Genomic DNA, 14,461 nt, shown 5'->3' on the forward strand with positions numbered 1-14,461 from the left:
TAGGCAACATAGTAAGAGTATATGTTTTGACACATTTAGCGTACACGTACACGGTGGACAAGTGGTTAGCGCGCAGACCTCACAGCCTAAGAGACCCGGGTTCAATTCCACCCCATGGCGTTTGCATGTTCTCACTCCGGTTTCCTCCCACATTCCAAAAACATGCTAGGTTAATTAGCGACTCCAAATTGTCCATAGGTATGAATGTGAGTGTGAATGGTTGTTTGTCTATATGTGCCCTGTGATTGGCTGGCCACCAGTCCAGGGTGTACCCCGCCTCTCTAAAAAATATTACAATTAATTAATATTATAATAATATTATTATTATTTTATTACAATAAAATGTAATATTATTATTATTATAAAAGTTAATTCATCCATTTCATTAGTCATTCATATTTATTTCTCATTGTTTTCTTTATGTAATAATATCATTGTTCTCTATAAAAGGTATTTTTTCTTAACATTTTTGGTTTTGTGGGAAAAATACAAATTTTACCAGAAGACTTTGGTTAAAATTGTAAAATTAAAATAAAGTAATATTCGTTAGGATGGGTTGAATTGGGACCTACTGTGGATCTCATGCCTTTGCCTGCCATGTGACCGTGCAGCTACGCCTGCATGCCTATCACAAGATAAAGAGGGCAAATTGCAGCTCAATGACGTCCTTTTCTTTCCTCCACCATTCTTCTACATCCTCCTTGTCCACCTCGGGCTGTGACTGCTCTTAGAAATCATCATCAGTGAGGCATGGATGGACCCGTGCTTTGTTTACGCATTCAAATCCCCTCTTTTTTTTTTTTTAACACAGTCACATTTTAGATGATAACAAGCATCCATTTATGCTGGAAGTCACTACACCAAAATCCCATTCTGAAAGTGTTCAAATATAAAGTTACTTCCACAAGTATTTCGGAACAATTATTATACATAAATATGTATTTTGGAGCCGAAATTCAGGGAATATTTGAAAGAAATGACATTGTTTGAGGTAAAAAAAAAATCTGAAGAAAAAGCTGAAATTTTGATACAAATATACAAAAATAAAATAAAAAAAAACATTTTTTTTAACTATATTAGGAAAGCAGGAAGTGAACAAATGTAACAGTTACTGATACTTTGGTACATTACAAAATTAAAATAAAAACAACAAAAAAACGTAAACTATATTAGGAAAGCAGGAAGTGAACAAATGTAACAGTTACTGACACTTTGGTACATGACAAAATTAAAATAAAAAACAACAAAAAAAAAATTAAACTATATTAGGAAAGCAGGAAGTGAACAAATGTAACAGTTACTGATACTTTGGTACATGACAAAATTAAAATAAAAAACAAAAAAACTTAAACTATATTAGGAAAGCAGGAAGTGAACAAATGTAACAGTTACTGATTGTAAAAGTACCAGATGGAGGGGTAGGATTTAATAAGCTTTGCTTCTTCCTACTCCTTTTGGACATGTGGAACTGTGAACTGATTATGTGATGCATTCAATTGTAATCTGATGCATGTTCAAATGAAATAAAACCATTACCATTACCATTACCATTACTGTTGCATCCTGAATTTTTCTGTCTGTGGCCCTCGGGGGGGTAAAAGTTTAGACACCCCCGTCATATTTGGATTATGCACATACTTTTAAATCACAGAACTCTAGTAGAAGATGAAAGGGATTGGTGGTTCCTCAAAGCTTCTCATTCTCAAAAGTCTCATGTTAGCGAGCCAGACTCTGAGGCAACACTGCATGTGACCCCTCATGCGCTAACAGGGGGGGGGGGGGAGTCCGGGAAGGAACAAATCCTCGGCTCACAGCACCTGACTGCACATACCACTACTAGGCGGCAATGAGGTCCTCTGGACTTTCCAGGGAAATATGTACATTTATGTATGTCAGGGGTAGTACACTGAAGACCAATGTACGAGTTGAGAAAAATACCAATTCCGAGAATGCCATTGTATATATTTGAATGTTTAGAATATAGTCTTTATACTGAGATTATTAAGTCTATTTGAGAAGTTTCTCAAGTTTAATAAAACACTCTATGATTGAAAACACATGAAAATCATGTATGCCAGACTATTGTACTGTTCATTCATTCATTTTCTACTGCTTTTCCTCACAAGGGTCGTGGGGGTGCTGGAGCCTATCCCAGCTGTCTTCGGGCGAGAGGCGGGGTACACCCTGGACTGGTGGCCAGCCAATCACAGGGCACATATAGACAAACAACCATTCACACTCACATTCATACCTATGGACAATTTGGAGTCGCTAATTAACCTAGCATGTTTTTGGAATGTGGGAGGAAACCGGAGTACCCGGAGAAAACCCACGCATGCACGGGGAGAACATGCAAACTCCACACAGAGATGGCCGAGGGTGGAATTGAACCCTGGTCTCCTAGCTGTGAGGCGCTGTGCGCGCTAACCACTAGACCGCCGTGCCGCCCTATTGTAGTGTATATTTTATAATAATAATAATCTGTATCTGACTTAGCACAAGTAAAAAAAAGATTGTCCACAAGTGTTTTGCAAGTCACAAGTCACAAAGTCATAAGTCGAGTCAAGTCCCAAATGACTAGGCTTGAAATTCATAAAATACAACGCCATTTTTAACACATTTGACAAACACATTGAATGAATTTTGAATTGTATTCAGGATTTAGTCGGTGCAAACCAGTAGAACAACAAATAAACTTGTGAAGACGTCCAAGATAAATTCATGTAAATAACTTTCTACCACTTTCCAGGAGTTTGGCGCTCACAGAAATGTAAGCCACACCCTTGTTTGTTCTTAAACTTGATTGGCTGTCAATAGATGCGGTCAATGGAGCGGATTCTGTGGGAAAATGTGTTTTTCGTGTTGGAAATCATATAACAATGGTCACATGAATTTAATACTTTGAATGAGCACACATATAATAATGTGTGTTTTTTTTTTGCTGTGTAAGTCAAACATATTGTATATATTAATATATTGCTATATTATTTATAAACCCAGGGAAAAAACCTTGTACACAGGGGGGCTTGGGGATGAAACTAGTTTATGCTTTTGTTTTTACTTATTTTTTATTTTGCTCAAACAAGTGTATATAATAAAAAGAAGGGAGTAATTAAATACTTTTATTATTTTGTTGATATTTTTCACATTACTGTATCTTCTTGTATTCAATATTGTTATTTTTTTTTCCTATATAACCTATATAACCTAGTTTTATTGTGATTGTGTCAAATAAAAGGAAATAATCACAAAATAATTCAAAGAGCTTGAAAAATAACCAGCTAAACTAAGCATCGGTATCGGTTCGATACAAAATGTACAGTATTGCCCATCTCTGCTATGAACTGATTACATTACGTAAAACGTCACCGGATCACGTGACCTATGAGAAAGGTAGCCGTTTGATTTTGATCCTACGACACTTTTTGAGCTCGTGTGTGTGGTTCAACTTACGGCAACTAACGCCAACATTTTAAACTTAAAAGGCAATATATTAAAATATAAATTAATTACATTTTCATTTTGTGTTATTACACGAAAAACGTTACCGGATAAGTTATTACAAGACACGGAAGCACCGCCCTTGTGTAGGAAACGGGTTGTTTGGAATTATAAATCGCGCGCCTCGGAGAGTAACGCGGGAAACGTCGCTGTGTTAGTTGTGTTTTTCACAGGACGACAACAACTAAGTCGAATTGACTCATGATACTAACACTATTTGGGTCAAACTAACATTTACCCCCCATAAGGCCCCTCCAGATATCCTTTTTTTAACCGAGTTAATGTTTTAACGCTGACTATAGTCCTCCAGCGGTTGTGTGGAGCCAGCGGATGAGCCTCGACAAGAAGCAGCACTTTCGGTGAATGAATGTCCCCGCGCGCTCTCGTGGTTAGCTCGGACACAAAGACGAAGCTTTGCTAGCTTTAGCCTCCAGGCGCCGGTCGGTCGAGGCTCTCCACTCCCATGGAGTCGTTCCAGAAAGTCGAGAAGATAGGAGAGGGTACTTACGGGGTGGTGTACAAGGCCAAGAACAAGAGCACCGGAGAAACTGTCGCTCTGAAGAAGATCAGATTGGACACGTAAGTCAGCTGCTGTCGGCGGGGAGCACCGTGGCACCTCCGGGGCCCTGGAGGTCGCCCTGCCCGGCTTTGGCTTTATGTGATGGGGGGGGGGTTACTGGTGGGGACATGACAGTGGGACCAGATTAAGGTGTTTAATTCTGCATTATTTGACTCTATAGTACTAACACTCTTTATTATTATTATTACATTGAAATACATGAATAAAGTCACAATAGTAATGGTTTAATTTCATTTGAACATGCATCAGATTACAATTGAATGCATCCCATAATCAGTTCACAGTTCCACATGTCCAAAAGGAGTAGGAAGAAGCAACATTTATTAAATCCTACCCCTCCATATGGTACTTTTACAATCAGTAACTGTTACATTTGTTCACTTCCTGCTTTCATAATATAGTTTAAGTTTTTTCCAAATTTTTTTATTTTATTTTTGTCACGTACCGAAGTTACGATCACAAGTTGATGCTTATGTACCATTTCCTTAAGTCACCTATTGCAAAGGTGCAAAAAATATTTATGTTAGTAAAAAAAAATGCAGTAATTTGTCGACTGTTACATTTGTTTACTTCCTGCTTTCCTAATATAGTTGAAGTTTTTTTTATTTGATTTTTGTCACGTACCAAAAATACGAGGTGATATGACCATACAATATACATGTAATGTTAAACGTACAATTAATTTCCACCAATGGGGATAGACGTCCTGATAAGATAAGCCTACTTATCCTGAAGGAGCGGAATATTTTGATGTTGGAATGGTTTAAACGGTTGATAAAAGTGGGAATAGTGGACAACAACAAAAAAAGACGGAATTTGGCATGTAAAAATGAAGACTGATTACATGGACTGAGCCTTTTTTTTTTTGGACTGAACCATGTCACCCTGTATTGTTGGAAACCATGGAAACCTTGGAAATTGAAATGCTGGAAATAAAAAAAAATGGAGACTGAATGTTGGAATCAGTTGATGAGGATTGAACCAGCAACATGTTGGGGGGGGGGGGGCTGAATCTTACAATAATTACATGTAAAATGTAATTGTTCACTTCCTGCTTTCCTAATATAGTTTAAGGCACACAATACAATGACATTTTGTTCACTTCCTGCTTTCCTAATATAGTTTAAGGTACACAATACAATACAAATTTGAATTAATTTCTGTAGTTCAAGTCAAAAAGTCCAACGCATTAAATACATACACAACACAGTTAAATAATTCATGAATTAATTGTGATATAAACATCTATAATCTGGAGTTTTCTGTGTACCACCAGTAGTACTACTACCACAATTTGAGAATATTGTAAACAGTTGCTTCATTCATTTTTGTTCTCGCAACATTAGGTACACCTATAACATGTACTAAGATGCAGTAAAACTGCTATATTAAAAATAATATAAAATATTGAACTACACTGCAGTATACCAAGGTGTTTATTACAGTTCCTTGTAGTACATAATATTGATAGAATATTTTCTATTCAGGGAAACCGAGGGTGTTCCAAGCACCGCCATTCGAGAGATTTCGCTCCTTAAAGAGCTCAGCCATCCAAATATTGTCAAGTAAGTTCAAAGTTTGTCGTATTCTTGTTTGAGTGTTTTAATCGAAAGTCTCCTAACGCTTTTTTTCTTTAAAGGTTACACGATGTCATCCACACAGAAAACAAGCTATACCTTGTTTTTGAGTTCCTTAATCAGGATCTAAAGAAGTTCATGGACTCCTCCACGGTCACCGGAATCCCTCTTCCTCTCATTAAGGTAAATCGTCGGGTAATCACATCGACTTGGTTGTGACGAAAAATATTGACATTTCATCCATCCGCAGAGTTACCTCTTCCAGCTGCTGCAGGGCTTGGCGTTCTGCCACTCCCACAGGGTTCTTCACCGGGACCTGAAGCCTCAGAACCTTCTCATCAACGCCCAGGGGGAGATCAAGTTGGCGGATTTTGGTCTGGCAAGAGCGTTTGGCGTGCCTGTGCGTACGTACACACACGAGGTGAGTCGGGGATGTATGGTTAGGTTTAGGTTTCAAACGTATACGACTATTTTTTTTTTAATTTGACTAAGTTTTGCTTTGTTTGTCAGGTGGTGACATTATGGTACCGAGCACCTGAGATCCTGCTAGGCTGCAAATTTTACTCCACAGCTGTTGACATCTGGAGTCTGGGATGCATCTTTGCTGAAATGGTAATTATCCTCGCTGGAGCCTATCCCAGCCGTCTTCTACACCCTGGACCGGTGGCCAGCCAATCACAGGGCACATATAGACAAACAACCATTCACACTCACAGTCATACCTATGGACAATTTGGAATCGCTAATTAACCTAGCATGTTTTTGGAATGTGGGAGGAAACCGTAATACCTGGAGAAAACCCACGCATGCACGGGGAGAACATGCAAACTCCACACAGAGATGGTCGAGCAGGGAATCAAACCCAGGTCTTCCCTATCTCTTGAACCAAAATGTGTATGTTGTGTATAGACTCCAATATAAGCCGGAATACCTGGAGAAAACCCACACATGCACACTCCACACAGAGATAGCCGAGGATGGGATTGAACTCGGGTCTCTTAGTTGTGAGGTTGTGCGCGCTAACCACTCGACACCGTGCAGCCGTATCGCTTGTGAGAATTTTTTTGACATGACGTTGTATGACATCCGCATCGTAGTTCATGTTCATTAGTTTGTTAGCGACTAACCCCCCCCCACTTGGTTCCGTGAGGTTCGGTTCTTGTCAAAACAATATGCGTTCAAAAGAGTAATCCATTGACATCGCCTGTTCATCAAGCTGCCAACCGATTAACCTAGCATGCATATTTTAGGTTATGAACATGCAAACTCCACACAGACGCCAAAGCGCGGAATCAAACCCTGTTCTTCCTGACTGTGTGGCCTACATCATAACCACTTGTCCACCGTGCGGCTTGGATGCAACAAACAGAGGCGTTGTTTATTCAGTCTGAGGTAGTTTCATCAGGTCTATTAAGTTGCTATGGCAACAGCCATTCTAGGCATTCTACGCAATACAACACTAGCATCGAAACAGGAGATCAGAACATTCAAAGAGAATCGCTTTAAAGGTCATATTCAAAAAAACAAGTTATTTTCCTCACAGGGGATTAAAGAAACGGTAGCCGTGCGCACGTTGCTAACTTTGCTAACTTTGCTAACTTTTCCATTGTATGGGAATTTTCACTTTCCGTCTTTCCGTCAGATTTTCCGAGCATATTTGCCAGCTTTAAAATAATCATGGAGTTGACCCTCGCTTGGTTTTTTCCCTCCACTGCCATTAAAGTAAGCTTACATAAACGTCTGCTGTCCCACTCCCCTTGGCCTCGACTGCTGAACCAGCCAAATAGTAATGTGGTTAAGTGGATGTCTCCCAACCGCCCTCCATTTACTCCTGGTTGATTGACGCATGTCCTGGAGAAAGATACAGAATAGCCGAGTAAGGCCAGTAAGAAAATACCGTCTTCTTCAGATCACCAGACGGGCGCTCTTCCCTGGCGACTCCGAGATTGACCAGCTATTCCGAATCTTCCGCACCCTGGGCACCCCCGATGAAGCCACGTGGCCGGGAGTTACATCCATGCCGGACTACAAACCGTCGTTCCCCAAGTGGGCCCGCCAGGATCTCTCCAAAGTGGTTCCTCTCCTGGATGAGGACGGTAGAGAGTTACTCGGAGTGAGAACATTTCATTTTCATTTACTGTATTTATATTATATAATATTTGTATTGGTTGGATCTAATTGCAGTGCAATATTCTCTTTACAGGAAATGCTGCACTACGACCCGAACAAAAGGTTATCCGCCAAAAACGCCCTGGTCCATCGATTCTTCCGTGATGTCACCATGCCGCTTCCTCATCTGAGAATCTGAATTGCAGGGAGAAATAATTAGCTTCAAATTCTTAATAAGCAGTAAGTGGCCTGAGTTGGTGGCATATTAGGGGATGTTTGGTATCTGAAGGTTATGCCATATGTAAAAAAACAACTTAGATCGTGCTTTGTTAGTACTAACGACTGTTTTGTACAAGCCTTCACAGATTTCTTCTAGTTTAGGAAGCAAACCCTTGTTATTTAAATAGCATGTTGGCTTTAGAGCCTCCAAACTTAGATAAAAAATCATTGCTAACATTTTTCGGGATAGTGCAAATATCAACTTTTTATTGGTCTTTCCAGTTTCGCAGTGAAAGAACTCGGTGAAACTATAAAAAAATATATTTTATTCCTCATCTTTGTACATACACTGTTAAAGTTGCAATGTTTGCATTGTATTCAGATTTTACACTTTTTTTGTGTGTGGCAATTTTCTTACTCTCAATTTTATTCTCCCCTAATGAAGCGTTTTAACATGGCTGCTTGTTATTGACAGTTGGAAAAAATAAACTTGTTTATATCAGTCTTAATGGTTCCTTTTTTAAAAAATGTTGTTATTTGGTAAAAATATTTTGTGTCATTCATTTTGCTGGATTTGAAACTCATAGCTGTCTACAAAGTGTATATAAATATCAAGATATACAAACTTGATGAAAATATAAGTACTGTATCACTCAATACTATTAATAATAATATACTTCAGTACAATTTCAGATATGTTCATACATGATTATCTTTAAAAAAAAAAGTTATCCCTACTTTCTGTCGGACAATATTTTCAGTCAGTATTTCATCTTTTGGCCACTAGATGTCGCCAATTTGCTTCAATAGAAAAATAATTATCGAGCATTTTTGCGTTAAACTTAACAAGCACTTTATTCATTGAGCCTAAATTTACTACACACTTAATATGCACAATTGACAAAATGTTAATAATTATAATTTGCTTTATTTAGTGAAAAACACCTAACCTGTTCACAAGTGGTTCAAGCAGGTCCACTAAGTATGACGAGGGAAACATGAGAGTGCTAGCCAGCTAGCAGATGCCATTCAAATCAATGCAAACTTATGTAGCTTTGAGCTAGCCTGCTAAAAATAAAAATACCGATTAAATGTACGTTTGTCTTTGTTTTGAAGCACTGCTGTTACATGTGATTTCATGTAACATACATACAAAGGGGACTTAAGACATATTTAATTATAACTAGATTATGTATAAACTAGCTGGGCTTTTCCCATAATGAGCTATAATCACAAACAGACAAAACAAAGTAGTCACGTAAGAGCAGCGGAAATTTGGATGCAGAGGAAGTGCTTGCGGCTATTTACACTCTGCAGGGTCCATTGCAACCAGGACTTAAGGAGTTAGTGAGGCCAAGTTCGAGAACAAAGCAACAAATGTCTCTAAAAGTGAAATAATAAATTCATAATTTAAAAAAAAGGACAAAAACACATAAGATGGCCAGTAGGTTCTCACAACTACCGTAATTACCAGACTATAGAGCGCAACCTGATTATAAGCCTCACAGACTAAATATTTTTAGAGGAAAACCGATTTTGTACATACACAAGCCGCACATTAAAACATGTAAATATATTTACCAAGAAAGACGGTACACAGAGAGAGTTTTAATAATATAACTTAACAATAATAATAATATAACTTTCTTCACAAACGGTGCCTGTGACGCGGCGGTAAAACGGTAGCAACATGGTAACAACACGCTAGCAACACAATAGCAACACAGTATAACAGGTCTGGTAAAAAGAACATACTGGTAAAAAGAACATACTGGTAAAAAGAACATACTGGTAAAAATCACGGTATGCCGTCTTCATCTTCCTCCTTTGAACTGACGCCATCAAAGTCATCGTCCATTTATGCACAAAACAAGAAGTTGCAGTCTTCCTCGACGCATATATTCCACCGGTCTTAATCTTACCTTTTCTACTCGAGAGCCCCTAGCGGCCGTTAGAAAAATTACATCAATTGGCCGCATCACTGAATAAGTCGCAGGGTTAGTTTTAAGTTTGGGGAAAAAGTAGCGGCTTATAGTGCGGAATTTACGGTACTTCATAGCTACCAAAATTGATTTTTTAAGGTACTCGATGTGTTAAACCTCAAGTTTCTTCTTCATGACGAGTTTGTAGAGAATCTGGTAGCCGTCATCCCAAGCGTAGAGCAGCCGCTCTAGCGGGTTGTACTTGAGACTGGCGTGAGCGCCGTAGCGTTTGGGGAAGTAAAGCAGCGGCGCGTCATCACCGCTGACGGTATCGTTGATGTCAAATAAGCACTGCACACGTGAGCGTCCGGGTTGCTTGGTGTTGTAAACCACGTAAAGCGTCCCGCAGATGACGAAAGCCGCTTCCGCGTTCTCTCTCGGACAGTTTGTGTCCCACGTTTGCTCAATAGTCAGCGAGATGGCGTCGAGTTTAGCTAGAGAGATGTGTTTCTCCGTCTGATGGGTCGCGTAAATGGCCCACAGGCCTTCCTCGTCCACGGCCAAGTCCACGACCGTCTCAGGACTCAGGTTATAAACCGGGACCTGGTCCTGGACCGGGAACACCACGCTATCAGCCACGGACTTGTTTCTTAAGTCATATTTAACCAGCGTCACCGCCTCGTCCGCTTGCGTGATGACATAAGCGTGATTATTGTAGACCACATGACCGGTTCCAGTCCAGGTCTTGGGAATTTTCAGCTGCCTGGACTCGGATAGCCCCTGCGAGCGAGTGAAATCTTGCACGGTGGAAAACTCAAATATGGTGTCTTTATCGGTCCCGTTGAAGATGAAGACCTTCCCGGACCCGCCGCCGGTGTCTCTGGTCCACATGCCCTTTGACCCTCCCACTCGCTTCAAGATCTTCATGGCCTTTATGGTGGAGATCATGTCGCTGCAATCTAACAGGAGAAACACAATCGAGTTACAAGAAACGGCCACGGCTAAATAGGATGCTAGCTTAAAGAAAACGGATATGAACGGTGACCACGGGAGCCCAGTTCTGGTCACACAACGTCATGCCCAAAAGTCCAAACTATCCCGTTAAGAAATGTTTTCAGACAAAGTGGCAAAGAAAGGCAAAATAAGAAGCCAAAAATGTACCACTTCCACACTTGTTTTCACTCTATCATGTCTGTCATGCCATGGATGAGTACAGGCAGTTTTTAGGGAATGTCATGTCATGTCATGTCATATTAATCTTATGTGTCATTACTGATGCCTCGAGATCAGAATACTTAAAAAAATACTAAAAAAAAAAATTATCTCAAAGGTTGCTAGCGAGTTAAAAAAAACAGCAGAGGAAGAGATATAACGCTAATTTTAATTTTAGTAAGAAAACATGATTTTCACAAAACAATCAATTTTTTTTCAAAAATATTTTCCCCAAAAATGGGCTTTGGGATTTCACTCTACAAATTAATTATGTATTTATTTTCTGAAAAGATTTTTTTCTCCAGACAAAGTCTGTAAAAAACGCTAATTTTAATTTTAGTAAAAAAAACATGATTTTCACAAAACAATCATTTTTTTTTCCAAAATGATTTTCCCCAAAAATGGGCTTTGGGATTTCACTCTACAAATTAATTTATGTATTTATTCTATGAAAATATTTTTTTCTCCAGAAAAAGTCTGTAAAAAACGCAAATTTTAATTTTAGTAAGAAAACATGATTTTCACAAAACAATCTTTTTTTTTTTTCAAAATTATTTTCCCCAAAAATGGGGTTTGGGATTTCACTCCAGAAATTCATTTATGTATTTATTCTCTGAAAATATTTTTTTCTCCAGAAAAATTCTGTAAAAAAACGCAAATTTTAATTTAGTAAGAAAACATGATTTTCACAAAACAATCTTTTTTTTTTTCAAAAATATTTTCCCAAAAAATGGGCTTTGGGATTGCACTCCACAAATTAATTTATGTATTTATTCTCTGAAAATATTTTTTTCTCCAGAAAAAGTCTGTAAAAAACGCTAATTTTAATTTTAGTAAGAAAACATGATTTTCACAAAACAATCATTTTTTTCCAAAAAAATGGGCTTTGGGATTTCACCCCACAAATTCATTTATGTATTTATTCTCTGAAAATATTTTTTTCTCCAGAAAAATTCTGTAAAAAACAAATTTTAATTTTAGTAAGAAAACATGATTTTCACAAAACAATCATTTTTTTTCCAAAAATATTTTCCCAAAAAATGGGCTTTGGGATTGCACTCCACAAATTCATTTATGTATTTATCCTCTGAAAATATTTTTTCTCTCCATAAACAACAAATTATTTTTGTTGCGTTTATCATATTGCAGATGCTTTTTTTCCTGTTGTAAACTAATAACAGAAAACTACAAGTTGTAAACTCCAACTACTACATTTATATCAACTAACAGTAAACAAAAACAGGAAGCAGTAAAACCTCACCAGTGACTTTGAAGTACTTTGTCTTCTGTTTCTCCTGCACTTGTGTCACCTGCTGCTCTATCAGCTTGTCATCCACATCCACACAAGGCTGAGCCCCATTCTGGGTCTCCAGGTAATCCAGTTCTCGCTCCACCCGGTCCACTCTCGTTCCCATGCTGTCCAGGTTCACGCGGAGCGTCTCTTTTTCTTTGTCCAAGTTCTCCAGCTGGGAAACCATCTGTTGTTTGAGATCCCGCAGCTCTGAGGCATAGCGGATGGCTTGTTCATGCCACAGGGAGATGCGGTCCTGTAGTGGTTTTTCATGGACAGGTTGGATATATAAAATATACATTTTAAAAAGGATAACTCTTATACATATACATAACTAAATAAAACTAAAATAAATCAAAACTTCACATGTTGTGGTGTCCATAGTACCCGGAGAAAACCCACGCATGCACGGGGAGAACATGCAAACTCCACATAGAGATGGCCCAGGGTGGAATTGAACTCAGGTCTCCTAGCTGTGAGGCCTGTGCGCTAACCGCTCAACCACCGTGCAGCCATGGATGAATCAATTCAAAAATAATTCTAAATGACAAGTGAAGTTTTAAGGGCTGCACCGCGATCGAGTGGTTAGTGCGCAGACCAGGGTTCAATTCCACCCTCGGCCATCTCTGTGTGGAGTTTGCATGTTCTCCCCGTGCATGCGTGGGTTTTCTCCGGGTACTATGGACACCACAAGATGTGAGGTTTTGATTTAGTTTAGTTTTATTTAGTTACGTATATGTATAAGAGTTATCCTTTTTTAAATGATTAAAACACTCTCTGTTATATATATTATGTATAATGAATATTATATAGGGTGGCACAGCAGTCGAGTGGTTAGCGTGCAGACCTCACAGCTAGGAGACCAGGGTTCAATTCCACCCTCGGCCATCTCTGTGTGGAGTTTGCATGTTCTCCCCGTGCATGCGTGGGTTTTCTCCGGGTACTCCGGTTTCCTCCCACATTCCAAAAACATGCTAGGTTAATTAGCGACTCCAAATTGTCCATAGGTATGAATGTGAGTGTGAATGGTTGTTTGTCTATATGTGCCCTGTGATTGGCTGGCCACCAGTCCAGGGTGTAGAAGACAGCTGGGATAGGCTCCAGCATGCCTGCGACCCTTGTGAGGATAAGCGGTAGAAAATGAATGAATGAAATGAAGTTTTGATTCCGAAGAAAAACACTAAAATTGAGGAGCTTCGGAAAACTGAGCTCCCAGTAGAGATGAAAAAAAAAGTAATTTTCTCAACAGGTTCAAATAAACAGCCACGACTTGAAAGAACAATATTGACATAGTAATACTGTAGTAATACAAAGTACTGTCGACAAGCCGTTTTCAGTTCATCTTACCTTCATCTTAAATTCCTCCTACGTCAAAAGTACACGTATAAATGGAGCATAATTGGAGAGAGTCGACTTTTTCCATATTTTCCCCAGGATTTACCCACATCTGCATTCCATTGCCTATTCCTGGAAGTATCCCAATGGAACCCAGAGCTCAACTGTAAAACGAGAGGTGAGAGCCTTACCTCAATGGCGAGCAGCCGCCGCTCCAAGTAGTCAATCAGGGCTTGATGGTGCTGAGCGCTCGCGAAGCACATCACGCTAATCAGGACTACGAGTCTTCTCATCGTGTCTCCTCCTCTGTCGTTTCTTAGACTGGTGAGAAACTTGGAGGAGCCAGCAGATTCCCAGAGGTGGGCTGGAATGTCCGAGGAGCCAGCTGAGCTGACTGGGAGGAGCCGGGAACATCTGGTTGAAATGGGAGGCGGCGTCGGCCTGTCCTTCTTATTTAGTCTATATGGCGTCTACCTGATGACTCACACAGGAACCAGGAAGCTACGTGGTTGAAGCAAGATGTTCAAATGTATCTAAAAAATTTAGAACTCAAAAAAAAAAAATAAACGTTAAAAAATTATGATTATTTCTATATTACCATATTGACCTGAACTTAAAACTGTATTTTATCGCTACTAAAAAAGACGTTTTGGAGATTAATACATACAAACCAAAGCTCACAGAGCTTTTCTTCCCGTAACTCACATACTCCAGC

General features: G+C 39.2%; 2 protein-coding genes across 5 annotated transcripts; one reads left to right on the forward strand and one right to left on the reverse strand.

Annotated features, from left to right (window-relative positions):
- The first annotated feature begins 3,622 nt into the window (after positions 1-3,622).
- Positions 3,623-8,485, forward strand: cdk2 (cyclin dependent kinase 2). The gene is made up of 7 exons (XM_058055889.1): positions 3,623-4,080; positions 5,569-5,646; positions 5,721-5,841; positions 5,909-6,079; positions 6,169-6,270; positions 7,568-7,771; positions 7,862-8,485. The coding sequence occupies exons 1-7, from the start codon at positions 3,965-3,967 to the stop codon at positions 7,964-7,966; spliced, it is 897 nt and encodes a 298-aa protein (XP_057911872.1). The 5' UTR covers positions 3,623-3,964; the 3' UTR covers positions 7,967-8,485.
- On the reverse strand, positions 4,189-14,429 carry olfml3b (olfactomedin-like 3b). Of its 4 annotated transcripts, none has more exons than XM_058055877.1 (6): positions 13,938-14,429; positions 12,382-12,667; positions 9,776-10,867; positions 7,860-7,962; positions 7,556-7,741; positions 4,189-6,056 (listed from the first exon to the last, which is right to left on the reverse strand). In XM_058055877.1, the coding sequence occupies exons 1-3, from the start codon at positions 14,037-14,039 to the stop codon at positions 10,080-10,082; spliced, it is 1,176 nt and encodes a 391-aa protein (XP_057911860.1). In that variant the 5' UTR covers positions 14,040-14,429; the 3' UTR covers positions 4,189-6,056; positions 7,556-7,741; positions 7,860-7,962; positions 9,776-10,079. The 4 variants fall into 4 exon arrangements, with proteins under 4 accessions (XP_057911860.1, XP_057911859.1, XP_057911861.1 ...); XM_058055876.1 differs by having other exon boundaries at positions 7,391-7,741; XM_058055878.1 differs by having other exon boundaries at positions 7,391-7,741; positions 9,759-10,867.
- Between the last annotated feature and the right edge of the window lie 32 nt (positions 14,430-14,461).

Source organism: Doryrhamphus excisus, chromosome 18, assembly GCF_030265055.1.
Source record: "Doryrhamphus excisus isolate RoL2022-K1 chromosome 18, RoL_Dexc_1.0, whole genome shotgun sequence".
In the NCBI taxonomy this organism is placed as follows: Eukaryota; Metazoa; Chordata; class Actinopteri; order Syngnathiformes; family Syngnathidae; genus Doryrhamphus; species Doryrhamphus excisus.

Excerpts from the sequence above, each read along its gene's own strand:
- cdk2 (XM_058055889.1), top strand. The coding sequence starts at position 3,965 with ATGGAGTCGTTCCAGAAAGTCGAGAAGATAGGAGAGGGTACTTACGGG. Across the intron at positions 6,271-7,567 it reads GATGCATCTTTGCTGAAATG|ATCACCAGACGGGCGCTCTT; the intron begins GTAATTATCCTC and ends CGTCTTCTTCAG. Across the intron at positions 7,772-7,861 it reads ACGGTAGAGAGTTACTCGGA|GAAATGCTGCACTACGACCC; the intron begins GTGAGAACATTT and ends TTCTCTTTACAG.
- olfml3b (XM_058055879.1), bottom strand. The coding sequence starts at position 14,039 with ATGAGAAGACTCGTAGTCCTGATTAGCGTGATGTGCTTCGCGAGCGCT. Across the intron at positions 12,668-13,937 it reads GGCGGCTGCTCGCCATTGAG|GACCGCATCTCCCTGTGGCA; the intron begins GTAAGGCTCTCA and ends AAACCACTACAG. Across the intron at positions 10,868-12,381 it reads AAAGTACTTCAAAGTCACTG|ATTGCAGCGACATGATCTCC; the intron begins GTGAGGTTTTAC and ends TTCTCCTGTTAG.